The sequence below is a fragment of the Oryx dammah genome, unplaced genomic scaffold (genome assembly GCF_014754425.2).
Source record: "Oryx dammah isolate SB20612 unplaced genomic scaffold, SCBI_Odam_1.1 HiC_scaffold_19, whole genome shotgun sequence".
NCBI lineage: Eukaryota > Metazoa > Chordata > Mammalia > Artiodactyla > Bovidae > Oryx > Oryx dammah.
In genome coordinates this window covers 37,020,942-37,040,997 of record NW_024070203.1, presented here as the reverse complement: position 1 = coordinate 37,040,997, position 20,056 = coordinate 37,020,942, and the positions used below count along the sequence as shown (strand labels likewise).

The window sequence follows — 20,056 nt, the reverse complement described above, 5'->3', positions numbered from 1 at the left end:
TTAAAAAAATTTTTTTTTAAGTAAAAAGAATTCAGAGTCTGGTCAGGGGAGTCTGTTACCAACATACCAGTTAGAGCCCTGCCACTCAAATGTGGCTTTGTGTACCAGCCACAGTGGCACCACCTGAGACCTTATCAAGAACTCTGAGTCAGGCCCCTCTTAAAACTCCCTGGGTCAGAATCATATTTCAGAAAGATCCACAGGGGATCCATGTGCATGTCACAGTTTTCAGCATCCTGCCCTAGCTAACTGTAGACGGTGGTGGGACAGGAAGGATGGAGGTACTGTGGTAGGCCTGTCAAGGCGAGCCCCTGAGGTGGCTTCCCTCAAGAGACTATAGGGTAGAGCTTTATGCATCTTGACCACCCGCCGCCTTTTTCTTCCCCCCACCCCACCCAATCCATGCCACACCTGAGTGCATGCCACACACAGAAAGCATCCAGTGAACATTTTGGGGAGGAACAAGGCAAGGAACATAAGACCCCCAGAAGCTATCTGCCTGTTTCATTAAAAAAAAGAACATGAAGGGACTTCCCTGGTGGTCCAGTAGTTAAGACTCCATGCTTCTACTGCAGGGCAGCACGGATCTGATCCCTGGTCGGGGAGCTAAGATCCTGCATGCTGTGTGGCACAGCCAAAAAAAAAAAAAGAACATGAAAATATAAATATTTCTAGTCTTCAACTAGAATACCCCTGGCCTGTGAAAGAGGAAATGAAATGTAATGCACCTTTTAAAGGGTTCTGACTTCTGTCTTTTCCAAGAGCATTTTTTTATTCAGAAAATAAATTGCAACTAGAAATTTCTATTAGCTTTTATGAATGTAGATGCAGAGAAATGATCAGATGGTTTTAAATTTAAAAACTGCTGGCTAGATATTCTTTCTTGTTCCCTTATAATAGGCTCTAAACTTTAATGGTGTAAGTTTTTCTCTTTCCCTTTGGTTGATCAATGTAGTTGAGATTTTTCCCATTTATTGGATTGTCATCTTGTGGTCATATAATTATGCTAGAGATATTAAATATGTTTTAGACACAAAATTGTAAATATAATACACAGGAAACATGAGCTTATTTCCATATCATTAAACTACATTTTACCCAGGAGCAAAGTGCATTTTTCATAACTTGCAAAAATTATCTTGCCTTGCAGCAGCACCACATATTTAACATTCTTTTAAAAGCCACTTGATTTGACATTGATATTTGGATTATTTTATTATCTGGGAATAAGGGAACAGCAGAATTGCAAGTATCAATATATAACTGACCAATTAGTAAGATTTGACTACTATTCTAAGTGGCCATTTTGCCAATTAACATTTATTCTGGGTACAGGTTATAATTTTGGAGAACTGTTCAAGTGTAGATTCTCCACGGCATTGCTTAAGCATAGAAAGCATAAAAGTTGCTTATGCCTCCAAACGTAAATTCTAAAACAGCAGTTGTCCTTATCAATTACTTTTTTGCAATTAAATTTTCATAACAAAGAATGCTCCTGGTTTTATTCTGGTAGCATTGAGACGTTTTGGGTTTATCAGCTTAGTAATTATGCAAATTTAAAAATAATTTATCCTTTCCAGTGTCCACAACTATGTTCTTGTTGGGCTTTCCTTTTGAACCAATGCTTGAAGAAATGTCAGTATCCTGACATTTATACCTATATACCTTCTCATATAGCAGTCTCAGTATGTACTAGATACAAGTAAACTCTTTTACAATAAGGATTCCTATTGTTTGAATAGTTCTGTTAACATACGGGTTTAGCCTAAACATGGGTTTTCAGGCTTTATCTAAGGTGATAGTAGTTCTTTTTTAGTGTTAAAATATGTCAACGCTATTACTAAAATTTAGAGGGGGGGTAGTAATAAAACAATAAAGTGAGTATAACTTCTAATTTTAAAAAGAAAGTTCCCCTGGCAGATTTCTATTAAGGTGAGTCCTCTCAAGCAAACTTTTCAGCTCACTAATACTGTATTTTACTTTTCTTTTTGTCGCATAGCACTTTAAGGATCAGAAAAGCATTCACTGGGAAGGTTGTATCCACAGATCAGCAAAATATTAGTTCACATTCCAAAGCCACAGAACTGCAAAGTGATTATTGAGAGGAAGGTCCATGCTCTTGAAACTCTTTAAGAGTCATGATAAAAAGAATGTGGATTATATTTCATTTAGAATTAGTTGTTAAACTGGGGGAGAAAAGTGGGCAAGGGCAGCCAGAACAGTTTTTAATAAGAATTAAACAAAAAGCCAAGACACTAAATTAAACTAAAATTACATTCATAGGGACATCCCCTTTCCTGGGAATTTTTAGACCTTTTACCAAAATTATGTTACCCAGATTAGGGACATGACTATTCAGAGATGCTGCTAATGTAAGTGAATTCTTATTCTAAGATAGCCTCCCTGTCAGGGCAGGGGCCACGTCAGAATCATTGTCATCAACACACGTGTTCGTCACCCTCCTATAGATGAACCCTTTGCAGACCACTTTTACATTGGGTCCCCTTTTACTGTGCTTTAGAGTCAGCAGCTCCCCAGTGTCCCAGCCATCCACCACTTCTTCCAGGACAGCAGGTGGAAAAGACCACTTAATGATTAATCAGGTTGAAAAGTTATCTTCATCAAAAATTGAATGTAATGTGTAGAAAGCACTTCTTCTCTGTTCAGAGTTCCTGATACCAGCTCTCATAAACCCATCAAACATCCATTTAGCTAACGTTTGCTATTAAAGAGAAAGGAAATTTATTTTTTTTAAGCAGATGATGTCCACTCAGTGCTCTTTCCCCACAAAGAATCTGTTTTATACTTCCTGTACTTTCTGTTTTTGTCTTGAGAGATCTTTAGCTTTCATATCACTTATCCATGAGCCCAGCCTAGACCCACAGCAAGATCTGTACACTTACCTTCATTCAAAGTGTTCTGCCTCTTTCTTCCTTCTGGGTAATATACTTCACTCACAAGTGAATGGTGCTGATTGACAGGTGGGGCAATATAAAGAAAGGTTTTGATCAACTTGTTCTGTGAAAGCATAATTTATGTGGCAGCATTTTTAGTTAATGAAATGAATGTTATAAAGATCCAGATGAAAATGACTGGTGTTCATGTGCCCATAAATACTTTTTAGAACCCAGTGAAAAATCCCAAGTTATTTTTCCAATGTTAGGTCCCTATTTTGGGGTCAGCTAGAGCAAACGAATAAGACAGAGGAGCCTGGTGTGCTATAGTCCATGGGCTCATAAGGAGTCAGACACAACTTACCAACTGAACAACAACAAAACAGTCTCTCAACTTATGTAACATCAAATGTTAATGTGTTTTATTGACTTCTTTCGGTTAGCACAACTTGATACTTCAAAATGTATTCTGATTCATAGCCTTGAAACTACAAAATGTCTCTGGCATCCTAAGATTCAGAAGATAAAGCATTTGAAAATCAAATTGCTAATTCCCAAACAGATATCAAACCATTAGAGTGCTTTGTTTTTACAAAAATATTTTGACTTGATTGTGCATTACATTTTTAAGATTTAAAAATCATCCTTCAGTGGAAAAGCCACATAATTATTTTATTCTTGTTCAGTTTTATCTCACATTATCTTAGACAAATCATTACTTTCCTGAAAATACAGTAGATACAGTGACTCTCCAACAATCTGTTGGTGTGTCTAGGGTCAATAATATAGCCTCCAGAGGTAATTTCTACTCATTTCCATTTTCCAAATGTCTTCTTATATTGAAAAGCACTCTCAATTCTTAGTTTTGCTCACTGAAGTCTCAGTGCAACGCAGGCAAATTGCCTGTTGCAGCATTATTTGCGCTTTTCAGAACCATCTGTCAGCCATTAGTTCTTTGCTTGGAAGTCACACTCCTTCCCCTGCAGTTTTGTAGTAGTATGCTTTTAGTTACAGAAATTAATCCCCTCTGACTTGTGTTACAGCATATCTCCCTGCACTGGGAGCTCTTCAAGATCAGGGACAGTATATCTATCTTTATTTCTCTGAGGGCCTCTGATTAGTACCTGGCTCAGAGTAAGTATGCAGGAAAATATTTTGTTTTTTGTTTTTTGTTTTTTTTCCATTTTCCAATACTTTATTCCTGTGGACCAGAACATTCTAATCTTGTAGCAGGTAGCAGTTACTGAATTTATAGGGTTTCTTTTTTTCAATAAAATAAAACATTTTTTCTTTATTTACAAAAGTAAAATATTTCTAAAGGTTTCCTCCTTTTGATTTTATTCATTACAAGGGTAAACATATCATCATTAAAGAAAACATTTTAGAGACAAAAAATTAGAAAAAAATTAAAACCAGTTGATATTTTTACGGTAGCACCTTTTGCTTTCATTTTACTTAAAATAATGCTGAACTGAATTTCCTACCCAAGAAATCAGGACATTAAATTCAGTCATTCGCAGTTCTAACTGCATCTTCCCCAGTAAGCTCTTTCAACCATCTTATGTTAAAAGGACACCTGTAAACATCAAATCAGACACAGGGTCCTGCAGACTTTGCTGTTAGGCAGCCTGAGACCAATTATGCAGTTCCACCCACTGTATAACTGAAGAATCCCTTCTTTGGGCCTTCAGGGGTCTGACAGTCTCGCCTGGTTATTTGTGAGGGTTAAATAGAGCTGTGCTTATCAACTTCTTAGCACTGTGCTTGGTATATAAGGTAGTACCAACAAGTATCAGATATTATTAATAAGAGAACCTAAGACCACAGCTACCAAAGGCTGGCACTGAGCAGTTGGAAAGACTGATGGGTAGACAGTTGCCCACTTGTTGGGTATGCGTGCATGTGTGCGAGCTCAGTTGTGTTTAACTCTTTGTGACCCCATGGACTGTAGCCCTCCACTTTCCTCTGTCCATGGAATTTTGGAGTGGGTTGCCCTTTACTTCTCCAGGGGATCTTCCCAACCAAGAGATCAAATCTGCGTCTCTTACATCTCTTATATCTTCCACATTAGCCGGCAGATTCTTTACTATTACACCACTTGGGATGTCCTCTTGTTAGGTATAGCCTTCTTGTTCAAATCAGTTATACTAAGTTAATTTTTCAGAGAAATAAATTTAAACTGTGAAAGGTGTGTTTGCTATTTTTTATAATGGATATGTCAAAAATTTTATGCCATCATCACACAGGGTTATAATCATACAGAATTGTGATTTTTTTTTAACTCTTTTAACCATAATTAGTCTAATTTCACCATATATTTGGTAGATGTTAAACCTGTAAATGATAATAATTCAAATTCTTAACTTTAGTGCTTTAAAATTAGCCACTATTAAAACCTAATTATTGGTTAAGTGAGTCTATGTTAGCGGACATTGAAAGATCGAAAAACTTGAAGATATTTGTCCAAATTAAAATCAGAATATGTAGCTCATATATTTTAAATGAACATGTGTGCTTCTGTAATAATAATTTTATTATCACCAAGCTACAGGATAGAGTTTTAATTATGACCTTTCTATCAGTAGAAGCCATGTATTTAGGATTAAAAACCTACTGCTTTAACTAGTCTAGTTAAAGACTATAGCTTGATACATTCTGGGCCCCAACTTTTATAAAAACCAGAGAATACTTCTAATAACACTTTTCTAATTTCATGGTTCAGTGCACAGTCAGTAAAGATTTAAATAATTCAGAAAGAAAGCCTATTCTCTCTCTTTATTAGAAGTTTGAGTCATGCAAATTCTTTGACATTAAATAGGTTTTTAACCCTTTTAATAACTTTTTTATAATGAAATTTATTGGCAGTTGTTTTAAAGAAAGGGTTTTTATATTAGCATGAATAGCAGTCAGTAGTTTTATGATTAGAGACCTTGACCTTACGTGACTCAAAGTGTATAAAAGCATAAATGAGAGAGTAATGTTAATATTAACTAAATTAGGTATACCCAGAAATATAGAGACTGTATATAACTACATTCATCCCATTATCTAACATGCTATAAAATTTTGGCGGACAAATATTTGAATCTTTTAATTGTTTTAAAGGAGCTTAAGGTCACTTACCAAGTCAGACACTTTTAAGAAACTGAAAGACATTGTAATTTTCCTAGACTGATTTTACCAAGTCATTAATATTATACTCAATAGGAAAGGATTTCCAGCCTCTCCTATCTTGGTTTCATGCTATTTTAATGTTTTAGAATATATTATTAAAAGGATTATTGGAAGATTTCCATAATAACATACTAATTTTAAAATGCACTTTTTTCAAGTCCCCAATAAGTTGGGAGCATACAGATATTCTGTATAGGGAAACTATCTGGGCCAAGCAGAATACAGGTTTTAATTTTGCCTCTTGAGATGTACTTTTAAGGGCATGTCATGTGTATTTAATGATTTAACAGCCTCTAAATGAACTCAAATATCACTTTTCTGAACTGATATTAAGAAGTCAATATTCCACTTGACATCTCCACTTTTACTAGTGCCCCATTAATATTCCAGTGGAAAGTATGAAATTCAGTTAAATTTTCAGGTCTGAGTATAGTATAAAAAAAACCATTTCAGCGGACTTGTGATGCTATAAATACACGGAGCAAGTTCTCATAGAAAAACCACAACTCCCACAGGGCATGTCTTGTAACATTTCCCAATTTTCTTATCACCTATTCTTCCAATCCATTCTTTTTGTTTCAATGCACACAATCCTTTGAAAGAGTTCTGAAAATAAGGCACATTATTCAGTCCCTTCTCTGAAAACATCAAAGCAGAGGAAATGTGAACAGACATTAGCATGTTTGAATACACGTTAATATAAGATTATAGCCCTGTGAACAAAGCACTGCCTACACTTTGTAGTACAGATATGAAAGACAGGATCTGTACAAATACAGGACTTCACTGACTAATCACAGGTGGACCCTAAGCAGACTCACAGACTCCTAGCACCAGAGGTGGACAAGTGTGTAGGAACTGCTTATTCAGCCGTTTGGAGAACCAGAGGGTCCCCCAAACCCTTTTAGATAAGGCAGAAATTTCAGTCTGTGAGCCTTCGTGTCCTGCCTTTAATTAGAATTATGAGAGCTGTCCTTCTCACCTAAGAGCCAAGCTCATCTATTGCACATCTGTGTGTCTGCTTTACTTGTGCTGGGCAGAGGAACCTATTCAAGGCTCCCCTGAAGCATAGTGTCAAGCTTAGTAATACTGAAATGTTGATGGTGTAACCATAACAGCAAGCGACAGAGAGTGTTGACATGAAACAATGAAAAATGCAGTGCCTCAATCTGAGTAGAAGAAAAAACATCTTTCCAACTGTGCAGTTAGAAAGTATCAGTCTGCCCCACAAGCTCCCAGACATCACTGTGATCCAAAGGAGAGATTATATGCAGAGTTGATGGGAAAGAATGAACTGCAACATATTTTTATGCATTAAAATTTTTTTGGACTTTGTATCTCCTAGTTAGCCTATTAGCACTGATCAGGGACTATTTACTTTCTCACAGCAAACCCCTGTGTTGTGTGACATGAGCTGCCCAGCTTATCTCAGAGAAAGTGTCTACAGATGCCAGCTTTGGGCTGCCAGAATGCTTGGTCACAACCATGTTAGTGGTTCACCATGAACTAGAACTAGTCAGGGAAAGCAACTCAAGGTTGATACCAAAAGATAAATAGCAGCCTCTTCCACAAAAAGGAATGCATGGGAGCCTCAACCACAGAATAAGTTTACATTTGGCAAAATGTCTTCATGGTTTTTATTTTAGTTAATCCTCACAATTGCACTTTGAAAGAAATACTTAAGGTCAGTACATTTCTCTCATATTGGTCTCTTTAAAACTTAACCTCTATCAAACAAACTACACCTCACACTTTTTATCACATTGCCCATTTCCTGCATTAGTTAGAGCTTATAGGGAGGGATTTCTGTGTGCTTCTCACTGTTGTTTACCTGGTACCTGGAGCAGTGCCTGCCACAAAGGAAGCACTCAATCAATAACTGTTGTTGAAAAATTGTTATCCACCTATTTTGCAGAGGTGGACAATGAGGGCCAAGTAAATTAAAAGCAGGCTAACTCATCAGAATCAGAGCTAGTCTGATGATGTCATGAGCAGGGTTCCTTCCACCATAACATACTCCCTCCCATCTGGGAAAAGGAAGAGAAAGAAATCAAATAAAATGGTATAGAATTGCTTTTCCAGTTTATAATAATGAATCCAGATGCATATACCAGGGCAACTTAGGTGTTTCTTTCTGCACCTAGGGGATGTAGAAGTTGAGTTCTGTCGAGGAGAGTCAGTACTTGGCAAGGACACTGAGGACATTTAGAGGTTGAGGGTCCCACCTCCTTCTGTGGCTTTCTGTCTTTGACATTTCATCTTTGGTTCATCCCTGGAAGAACATACAAAAAATTAAGTTAAATTTTTTTAATTAAAACTTTTAAGCGCTCTTTCAGTTCAGTTCGTTCGCTCAGTCATGTCCAGCTCTTTGTGACCCCATGAATTGCAGCTCGCCAGGCCTCCCTGTCCATCACCAACTCCCGGAGTTCACTAAAACTCACGTCCATCAAGTCGTTGATGCCATCCAGCCATCTCATCCACTATCGTCCCCTTCTTCTCCTGCCCCCAATCCCTCCCAGCATCAGAGTCTTTTCCAATAAGTCACTCTTCGCATGAGGTGGCCAAAGTACTGGAGTTTCAGCTTCAGCATCAGTCCTTCCAAAGAACACCCAAGACTGATCTCATTTAGAATGGGCTGGTTGGATCTCCTTGCAGTCCAAGGGACTCTCAAGAGTCTTCTCCAACACCACATTTCAAAAGCATCAATTCTTCGATGCTCAGCCTTCTTCACAGTCCAACTCTCACATCCATACATGACCACTGGAAAAGCCATAGCCTTGACTAGATGAACCTTTGTTGGCAAAGTAATGTCTCTGCTTTTGAATATGCTATCTAGGTTGGTCATAACTTTTCTTACAAGGAGTAAGTGTCTTTTAATTTCATAGCTGCAATCACCATCTGCAGTAATTTTGGAGCCCAAAAATAAAGTCTGACACTGTTTCCACTGTTTCCCCATCTATTTCCCATGGAGTGATGGGACCAGATGCCATGATCTGCTCTTTAGCCAGCGTAAATTTTAGCCATGATGTTTAAAAACTTTTGATGATGTTTTCCTCTATCATATCAAGTCCCTTGTGTAATGAGGGTCCCGATTCATGGGAGAGGCTAACCTGAGGGAGAGACCCCGTCTGAAGGAGGTGGATGGTCTGCTGTGGTGGTAGTGCCTGTAGACATGAGCACTAGGTTTCCGAGGTGGTTCTCATCTTCCTCGAGGATGGTAGTCCTGGAGAGTGCTATGTCTATCCTTTTGGCAAATGTCTAATGAATTATGCTTTAGAGTTTTTGCTTTCTTGTGATAATTAGTTTTCTGATGACTATCCTAACTAATGGAAACATCCCTAGTGGCTCAGACGGTTGAGGGCCTCCCTAGATGGCGCTAGTGATAAAGAACACACTTGCCAATGCAGGAGACACAGAGATGCGTGTTCAATCTCTGGATTGGGAAGATCCCCTGGAGGAGGGCATGGCAACCTACTCCAGTATTCTTGCCTAAAGAATCCCAAGGAGAGAGGAGTCTGGCGGGCTATAGTCCATAGGGTCACAAATAGTCAGACGCGACTAAGTGACTTAGCATGTACCATCCTAACTACAGATTTCCATTCTAGTGCATTGTCAAGAAGCCTGAATCTATGCATCCGTATTGTCTATGGAAAGACAAGTAGACTCCAAATGTTAAATTAAAAAACAGGGTTTTTTGGAACATTAAAGTTGAAATCAAGTTATTCTGGTCAAAGATTGAGGATAAAAATAACATTTTCATAAAAATCCTCAATCTTTTTTTCAAACTGCATTTTTCCTCATTTAAAAAAATTTAGCATGTGCTATACATATGTATTTCCTAGATTTCCGCTCTTCTGATGTTAAATATTGGTCTTCAGAGTCAGAAATCTAATAGTCAAAAATGTTAAAGCTTATTTAAAATACATGTTTTTAACTAATAAGTAGATCACACAAGGAGATCACATAGAAATGATTTAATTTGTTTGGACAACAAATAATTTAGCTCTCTCTTGGAAATGCATTAAGGAAAATAATAAATTTGATTATTAAATTTACCCATGCATTTGTTCGGGTGTATACATTTACATATTAATTGAATTCCTGGCAAAAATATGTAATCAAATTGGAGACTTAAATAATATCAACATTTACATTCTTCTCATAGCCTCTTAGAGTGCATTATTCCTAAGAAAAATGGAAACGCTTAGCATTCCTGGCCTGATTAATCATGCAGGGCTGGATGGAGTACCAAGAGCAAGGCTCAGAAGCTTTTCTTTGGATGCTGAGGATGGTGTATGTTTGATAGTATGTATTAAAGGGACCGAGAGTAAGCACTTGTCACAGCCTAAGCCAGCGGGGTCTCCTCATGGCGCTGGGAAAAACACTCCACAGCAAAGGGTGTCAAATGCTGACAGACAGGGGTAAACGGAAGGGCTTCAGAGATTCCTCACGTTCTCTTGTTCCTACTGCAACTGGCAAACTTCCAGGCCTCGCCTGCAAAGCCCACAGAAAGCAGCAGCTGGTGAAGCCACATTAGCAAATAAGGCCTCGGGGCTCCCCATGTTCCAGGCTCTGTTCACCAACTGCTGTTCACTCAAACAGCTGGATCAGAGCAGAGAGAGCCAAGACGTCGTTTGAGCTTTATGTGTACAACTGTTTTGATACGGATTGTCTGCTGGAGGCAGCGATAATGATGGCTTTCAAGACTCGCACGTTGGACTGTGAAGGATGCTGATATTTGAAAGAAGAAAACAGACTCTGAAGGATTGGGAAACACACAATTTTAAATACTGAAACTCGGGCCTTCATTTGTTCTGATGCCATTCAAGTGTGCAATTTTAACACCCTTTAGTTACTAATACAACTAATGTTTTAAGGATTTTTTTTATTAGTTATACACAAAATGTTACTCATTTTTTAAGCCAATAATCTGAGCTGAACAACCTGGGTATTTTTTTCTTTTCCTTTTCAAAGAGAACCCAAGGAAAATAACCTGCAAACGTGTTTAAATCTGTATCAGAGTGGGCCCACAGAGTCCCTCTCCATCTGTTCCTCAGCCTGGCGCTCTTACACTGTAGGTGTGGGCCAGGGGAGAAAAGAACGTTATATTAGCATCAAGCCATGGATGTAATAGGCAGGTCAGGAGGGGAGAACACATGGTATCTGCTTTGGTTTCCTAATTGATTTCAACTGAGCCTTTGCTTTCCATTAATTGGAAAAAGCTTTTGAAGGAACTCAATGAAAATCTCTTCATCATCATAATCCTCCTCCATTACTTTAATTGACATTTTTTAGCTTCTATAATTAAAGAACAATATTAATCCTCAACAAAAAAAATCTTTAAAATTTAAGGAAACAGTTCCAGTTTTCGAAAAAGTGAAATCTATCATCTATGTTCAATGGATCAGGTTTCCCCAAGGGGGGATAACTATTAAGAGCCATTCAAGACTAAAATGCCAATGACATGCAGGACTTTTAGTCAAGAAAAAAAACAAAGTTCACTGGGCTTGAAATAAACAAAATGAGAAATGAACACACAAGTTAGAAAGCACCTTGAGACATTTGAGTCCTAGGAATTTAGCAAATGAAGTTCCCAAAAGATCAGGGATTTTTAATATTATTTATGTAAAGCCCAAGCCATCAGTCCTAAATATACCCGAGCATCTATTTGATGGAATTCAAGATATACGTGCTGAGTATCTGCTATGTGTCAAGGTCTGTGCTAGATATGAGGGCTACACTGGTAAATGAAGTAGATTTCTATCCCTGCATTTTTGAGTTTATAATCTAGCAGGGTGTATCAGGCAAGATTAGTTTTGCTATGTACAACAGAAAACTCAAGAGGACTGAAAAAGACTGACCTTTACTTCCCTTCCACATGACATACTCCCGTGGTAAGTAGACCGTCCGTGGTCTGGTGTCTTCATGATAGTCAGACACTCAGGCTTCTTTCCATGAGTCCAAAATCGTTATGGTGCCGCCTCTTGGTCCAAGACATTTTCCTGAGCTCTAATTATCACACCCACATTATTTCCAGCAGAAAAAGAACAAAGGAAAGTGAGCCCTTCCTTCAAGGAGATTTCTTGGAAGGACCACCCAACACTTTCATTTATATTTCAGTAGCCAAAACATGGTCACATGACCATAAAGCTGCAAATAAAGGAGACAGTGTCCTCTGTCAGCCAGCTTTTTGGCTCAACAAGCTAAATACCAGAGGCTTGTCCCTCTGGACCAAAGTAAATGAGGATCAGAGGGTACAGCTTGAGATTTCTGCCACAAATGGAAACAGACATTATTCATATTTTCTTTTCATCTTGGGACTAAAGCTAGATGAAGTTCACAGGAAAAAATAAAGATCATCATACTGGCTAAAGTCAGTTTGTACTTGTAGTGTTCATTTCTTCATTTATACACTGACTAGGCAAGTGTTTTTAGAATACTTGAAATGCCTAATTTAACTAAGAGATCTCAGGAAGGACTGAAAAATGCTTTCAGTTCAGTTCATTTCAGTCGTTCAGTCGTGTCTGACTCTTTGCGACCCCATGAATCACAGCACACCAGGCCTCCCTGTCCATCACCAACTCCCAGAGTTCACTCAGACTCACGTGCCATTCAGCCATCTAATCCTCTGTCGTCCCCTTCTCCTCCTGCCCCCAATCCCTCACAGCACCAGAGTCTTTTCCAATGAGTCAACTCTTCGCATGAGGTGGCCAAAGTACTGAGTTTCAGCTTTAGCATCATTCCTTCCAAAGAATACCCAGGGCTTATCTCCTTCAGAATGGATTGGTTGGCTCTCCTTGCAGTCCAAGGGACTCTCAAGAGTCTTCTCCAGCACCACAGTTCAAAAGCATCAATTCTTCGGTGCTCAACCTTCTTCACAGTCTTGTCATGTACAAATCAAGATTACCTTGTAGAAATACATACACACTTAAGAAATTTAAAAGTAGTGCCCACAAAGAAAGTACAAGCTGATTGCTTTAGCAGTTCAGAATAAGGAGGTTCTTAAAGCTTTGTAGATGAGCTGACTTTTGAACTTTAAAATTTATTCAGTGTTTGGATACGTGAATATGATAATGGCATCGTGGAATTGTGACAAGAACACAAACATGTAAAATAAGCGTACTTCTACTCTAATCTTTGTTGGTAGAGAGATCTGAGACCATTTAAGCTCCACCATCCTCAGTAAACTTGTGTAAACAGACATTTCTGCCTCAAAGGGGAATTATAAGGCCCAACAGGTGAGAAAGTTCTGTGCAAACTGAAAATCACTGAGCAAAGTATTTTTAAACTGTTTTTCAAACAGCAACTGCTCAGAAAGTGAATGCTGAAAGAGCGGCATAGACAAGGCACATGTTCAAGGGAGAGAGAGAGAGGCAAAGAAAAGCAGTTAGTTGGGTTTAGTTGAATAATTAGGTGTTTGACGGACACATAAGGAATAAAGTTTATCTGGAATCTTGAATAGCATGCCGAATAAAGTTTATCTGGAATCTTGAATAGCATGCCGAAGAGTTTGGATTCCATTTGGGAGGCAGATATCACTGAGAAGTGTTTGAGTCTGACTCATGAAGATTAATTTTACAGCACTCTTTGGGGTGGATGTGAAGATGTTCTTTTCATTAAACGTTAAGTAGCTGTTGCAAGTGAAGAGGTAGGGAAAGCCTGAAATACATGAACGGGGTGGGGTGAGAGAAGGTCAGATGGGAGGAGTATTTCGGAGCCGACTGAGTAGAACCCACCAGAGTTTGATAGAAAAGGAATGAACCAAAAATTACTAGAACATTTTGAGTAGAGGTGATGAAGAGGATGAAGGTGTCATCAAGAGAAACTGGACACAGAGTACAAAATAATTTTGAAAAGAAAACTTTGTTCAGTTTTCCAGCAGTAATGATGTCCAAGTAGTGACATGTAGCAGAGTCAGACCCAGAATTGGGGCCAGAATTATACATTTTCATTTAGAAATTCCCCACTAACAAAATCGTGATGCATCTTAGCTGAATGGAAGAAATGTGACTCAGAATGTTAGGGAATCATTTAGGGGTGGAAAGTTGTAAGAAGAATAGAAGTCAATGGCAGAGCCAAGAGGAGTCAGAATAGCAGTTGAGATTAAGCATGACTTAAGTGAATTATTCGCAATACGTGGAAAATACTGGAGAGTAACAGGAAATAATATTTTTCAAGTTGATGTTTCATATTTCACATTAAGATCTGTAGTCAGTCACTATCTTTCTAGAAGGAAACCAGTAATCAAAACATTTGCTTACCTTCATGAGCTGACTAATTATTTTTAGTTTTCAGTAATCAAGCTCCCTCCAGTTTAATTTGCCCCGTGTTATACATTAGGCAGTGATGAACACTGAACTGACTCCTATGAAAGCAGAGTGGAATGAAAAAACTCCTCCTAATTCAGAAATGTCACCAAGGGTGTTAAGATCTATTTCTAAGTGTATCTGAGGGCTTAAGAGATGAATGTGCTCTCTAATTTGTACTTGCCACCCTCTACACGGGAGAAGTGGTCTTTGATTCAGTGTTAAAGCTGCTGTCTGCCTGGCATAACACCATTGGTTACATGATATTTTAAACTAATGATAAGTCTGTTGAAAAAGTGGTATCCTGTTGAGTGCTTCATGGTCCCTACCCAGACTGATTCCTTACTCCCTTTCACCATGCCCACCTCCTACTAAAATTACAAAGGTGGAAATACAGCTTTAATACTCAGAGATCTACTCACCACACTAATTAGCATGGGAGAATAATAATTCTAAGAAAATATTACAAAATGGTGAAAAAGATAGGTGCTAATAGGTGGAATTTATAGGCATAAATCTGGAAACTCTGTGTGTAGGTAATTTAGAGATCACTTTCCGCCATGTCATGTGAAAACCACAATGTTGCTGAAAGAGTGAGAAGTGAGCTCCAGATAAGTTGCACACTGTTCAAGCTTGGAACTTGGGATTTCTGTGACACAGAAATAACATATCAATTAGTTACATACTTTGGGGAAAATAATTTAAAGTATGATTCTGTTAGTAAACATTTTTAATTTACAGGACTCTACAAAACAGATATGTTTGAATATGCATGCAACTGCTTTGTTTGGTGTAGGGTTGGGAGAGGGAGCTGCCCTATGTATAGAACAGTACCCTTAGTGGGCTCCCGTTAGTCATTGCCCACAATGAAACACCAGTTCCACATGCTAAAAGTCTAAAAAAAAGCACAATATGACCTCAGGACCTTAGAATACGGGCCTGAAAAGAGACTCAGTGGCACAACTTGAGGATAACCGTGAATGCTAGTATTGATCAGATTATAGAAGTTATATGAACAGTTACACAGGGACAAACACTATTTTAGTAAACATGAGTGGAGGCAACATGAATGGACTCAATAAAAACCATGGATTTGGGTAGACAGTTTGGACAGGTGTGTTTGATTATCTTTAATTAACTATAACTATCCCTTTAGGATACATAAAATATTGGATCAGCTGCTTAATACAGTAGGAAGTATCAAAGACTGGAAGTGAGAGATGTAGGTTTTAACTCCAACTCTGTGATTTGGGTAAATTGTTTTTTAAGATCTCTAGGTTTTATTCATTTATTTAGTTATTCAACAGATATTCAAAACCCCTCAGTCTCTTCACTGAGAGCATGTCACTGGGGCCTCTGCAGAGCTAACGTATATCACTGAATAGTAATAACTGCTTAATGAGGGTTTTCATAGAAAGGAGAACTGTGAGCTGCTTTTGGAAGGTTAGAGGGACATGGTTTAAATTATGGGGGAAAAGGTTGATTTGAACCAGGAAAGCAATGCCTATAAAAGCATAGAGTCAGCCTAACCCATCTCCTAGGAGAGCCAAAGTCTAGGATACCTAGAACTGAGTCTGAAGATGAAGCAGTAGCAAGAGTTGGAAAGGTCAGAAGTGGGGAGTATTGACTAATATGATGACTTACGTTGGAGACAGCGAACCTAATACAGAGAACAGAGGCAGACACCTCTTCAGTCACAACTCCTGTTTCAGACAGTTCTAACTGGGTTGGTAAGATGCCTAGAGAGCATTGGTAGAAAATGATTTTATTACCAAAAGAAAAAAATCCCATGACTAAGTTACCTATTACCCTTTTCATTATTTCCATGTCATGGTAACATTTGCAGATGGGTAATTACTAGGCATTCTGACATTGTATGGGGTTTTTTTCTTAATGAAATAGAGAAAGGTAACTTTTATTTTACTTTTTCCATTCCCAAATGTAAATTTAACGTATATCTCTTCATGTTAAAAAATAACTGCCCTTCTTTTTTCCATTTCTTTTTTCTTTCTGTTGCTTTATAAATCTTCTACCTGCATGAACTCCCCAGTACCCTTCAGCAAGAACAAAACTGAGCTGCTTCTGTAAGCCCCACAAAATAGTCCCATTATTTTAAGTTTGAAAATGCCACAGAAATATTAAGTGAAATTCACCACACTGCTCTTATACAACACTTTTGACCTCTAGATGCGTTAAGAGCTTCATCCTCCAATGCTTTTAATTCTAATCCTTGCAGAGACAAAATTCACTGCTTGAATTATAAGAGTGAGTCTCATTAAGGCTAAAAAGCAGTGACCCAGATAGCATAATGGATTAATATCGTGACCTTGCAACTTTAGAGCTTTACTCTCGAATCTGACTAGGTAGTCAAATCATTTCAATAGTCAATTAATCAATTGGTTAATACCAGCCTGTAAGTGTTCTAAGTCGGAAGTTCATAGATCATGTGGCCAATACTAGCCTATATAGAATTAAGCTGAGAACCATAGTATGCTTAACTTTCAAAACCTTTTTTAATTGATGAGAATCAAAGAAATGGATTTTCATGAATTACTGTGAATGCTGTAGTAGTAGTGTAATGTTAATTGCTCAGTCGTTTCTGACTCTTTGAGACCCCATGGACTGTAGCCCGCCAGGCTCCACTGTCTGTGGGATTTCCCAGACAAGAGTACTAGAGTGGGTAGCCATTCCCTTCTCCAGATCTTCCTGACCCAGGGATTGAACCTGTGTCTCCTGCATCACAGGCGGATTCTTTACATTCTGAGGCACCAGTGAATGCTGTAATCACTAATAATTATATAATATTGACACACTAATAAACATCAGTATTTTGAAACTTACACTATCAGTATCTGTTAATGATATATGTTTGCATTTCACTGCAGTGTAAAGAAGGACTGTAAATATAATTAACCAGGTCTTGAGTAATGAAATGTAATGTCAATGGATTTCCAACATTCTGTATTTTACTATCTTTAGGGTGATACATACAGTTACGATTATCCTTCTCTAGGAGAAGGGTGGAAATGTGTATAGTTAACCAGGAGTTTTAAACTTAAAAAATGGAGTTTTAAGGCCTAGGGATTTTTTTTTTTCCAGAAACAAGTTTTGTTAAAAATTATTCCTGTCCATTTTTTGTAGATGCAAGATATACGGAACCCAGAAGGGACGCACTATAGCTCCCATCCTCAGATGGCAGCCATGAGACCAAGGGCTCAGCCTGCAGACCTCAGGCAACAGCCGGGAATGATGCCGCATGGCCAGCTCACCACCATCAACCAGTCACAGCTCAGCGCTCAGCTCGGACTTAACGTGGGAGGGGGCAGCATCCCCCACAACTCACCATCTCCACCTGGAAGCAAGTCTGCGACTCCTTCACCATCCAGCTCAGTGCACGAAGACGAAGGTGACGATGCCTCTAAGGTAGGACTTATAAGAAATGCTTGCTGCCTAAAAAAATACTGTTCATTAGCACTTTCCCTGACTTCAGGTGGATGGAGGTAATATCATCCAAATGGGAAGCATTGTGGGGGACTCAATGAGTTAAATCACCTGCTTGTCCAAATACATTTTAAAGTTCCAAACAAATCCTTTCGGAGAAGGCAATGACAACCACTCCGGTACTCTTGCCTGGAAAAGTCCATGGACGGAGGAGCCTGGTGGGCTGCATTCCATGGGATTGCAAAGAGTCGGACACGACTGAGTGACTTCACTTTCACTTTTCACTTTCATGCATTGGAGAAGGAAATGGCAACCCACTCCAGTGTTCTTGCCTGGCGAATCCCAGGGAGCCTGGTGGGCTGCCGTCTATGGGGTCCCACAGAGTCAGACACCACTGAAGCGACTTAGCAGCAGCAGCAGCAGCAAATCCTTTAAATGCAAATGTACTAAACATAGGAGTAGGTTGCACCCACACAGTACAGGGTCTGCTAGTGAGTAAGGGAGAATAAATAAACATCTAGGACTCAATATCCAAAGTCAGGCTTATTTCTCTGCTCATTCAAAACTATCTTTCAATTTAACTACTTTACTTTAAAAAGGCAATATCCCAGGGATATAATAATGGGTCTCTGTGTGTGTGATGGTTAGAGAAATCTCTGAGATCATCTGATCCAAACATGTCATATTTAGAATGAAGAAAAGAAGGGTCAGAAGTACTAGGTGATGCCCTTCCAGAGAAAGGAGCCTGGGTGCTTCTTTACTTATCTTTTGTTAACCCCAGGCCATTGTGATTGTCTGTCTGCATCACCTTAAGTTATCTGTATAAAGATGGGTCTTTGTTGTCCTTATTTTTGGAAAATTAGCTACAAAAGTAGTTAGCTCTTTAAAGGATTCAAGGCACCCTTGTCAAATGATTGCTTCATAACCAAGTATACCCTCAGTCAAGAAGACCAAAATCATCTTTTTATTACCTTGGTTATCAGTCAGACAGGCTTCCCTGGTAGCACAGTAGTAGAGAATCCACCTGCAATTCAGGAGAAGAGGGTTCAATCCCTGGGTTGGGACAATCCCTTGAAAAAGGAAATGGCAACCAACTCCAGAATCATTGCCTGGAAAATCCCATGGACAGAGGAGACTGGTGGGCTACAGTCTGTGGGGTCTCAAAAGAGTCAGACATGACTTAATTGACTAAAGCACCACATCAGTCAAGTATCTTTCAAACTTGACCCCTCGAGGACTCTTGTCCCTGGTTACTGTGAAAAGCACTGGCAGCTACATGCGTGCTTCATATTCCTCCTAAGTTTCAGTGTCACTAATGAATTGCCACTTGGGTCAGTCTTTTGTTTCTTTTCACTTTGTGAGAATTTTGTTTTGGGGAAACAAAAGGCAATACCATGGGATTCTGATCTATACAGTTAACTTAACAATTTCTAGCTACACTGGAGAAGGCAATGGCGACCCACTCCAGTACTCTTGCCTGGAAAATCCCATGGGCAGAGGAGCCTGGTAGGCTGCAGTCCATGGGGTCGCTTAGAGTCAGACACAACTGAGCGACTTCACTTTCACTCTTCACTTTCATGCATTGGAGAAGGAAATGGCAGCCCACTCCAGTGTTCTTGCCTGGAGGATCCCAGGGACAGGGGAGCCTTGTAGGCTGCTGTCTATGGGATCGCACAGTCAGACACGACTGAAGTGACTTAGCAGCAGCAGCAGCTACACTAATCTTTTAACAATCCAAATAGTGACACATAGATTTATTCAGCCTGATGTTAAAAGACAAGGCTGCTATGTTGACATTTTATTATTTTCAGTATTCCTGAAGCTCTAACATTTAGGGCCTTAATCCTCGAAGCACCACCAGGGTAGCTAATTCCTAGAGATAGTGAATGACTCCCCTGGAGCACATCTTTGATAAGAAATACCAACACAACCAGAGCCACACCGAAGCCATCTCCTTCATCAAACTGTTACACACCATACCAATACTCCCGCCACATCTCCCCAGAGGACCAGCTATGGACAACTAGGGAACACCTCTAGAGCAGAGCCCTTGGAAAACTGTTCAGACCTTCCTGTCCTGAGCTGACTCGGCCCCTTCCTTCCCCCCAAAACCGCAATAAGGACTCTGGCCTTTCCCTGTCCTCTCCCATCTCTGCCTCTTGACGACCCTGTACGGCATGCTGGGCCTCCTGTTTCTGGGTTTGTGTGAGTATAAATTTCTTTCATGACATTCATTTCCAT

At 39.1% G+C, this 20,056-nt stretch overlaps 1 protein-coding gene across 2 annotated transcripts in view; it reads left to right on the top strand.

The window, feature by feature from the left end:
* The window catches only part of TOX (thymocyte selection associated high mobility group box), a 305,616-nt gene that overhangs the window by 229,974 nt on the left and 55,586 nt on the right, over positions 1-20,056 (top strand). For both annotated transcript variants that reach the window (XM_040261269.1, XM_040261270.1), the window contains one exon: positions 17,516-17,797. In XM_040261269.1, coding sequence (XP_040117203.1) covers positions 17,516-17,797 — 282 coding nt within the window. The remainder of the gene's footprint in view (positions 1-17,515; positions 17,798-20,056) is intronic.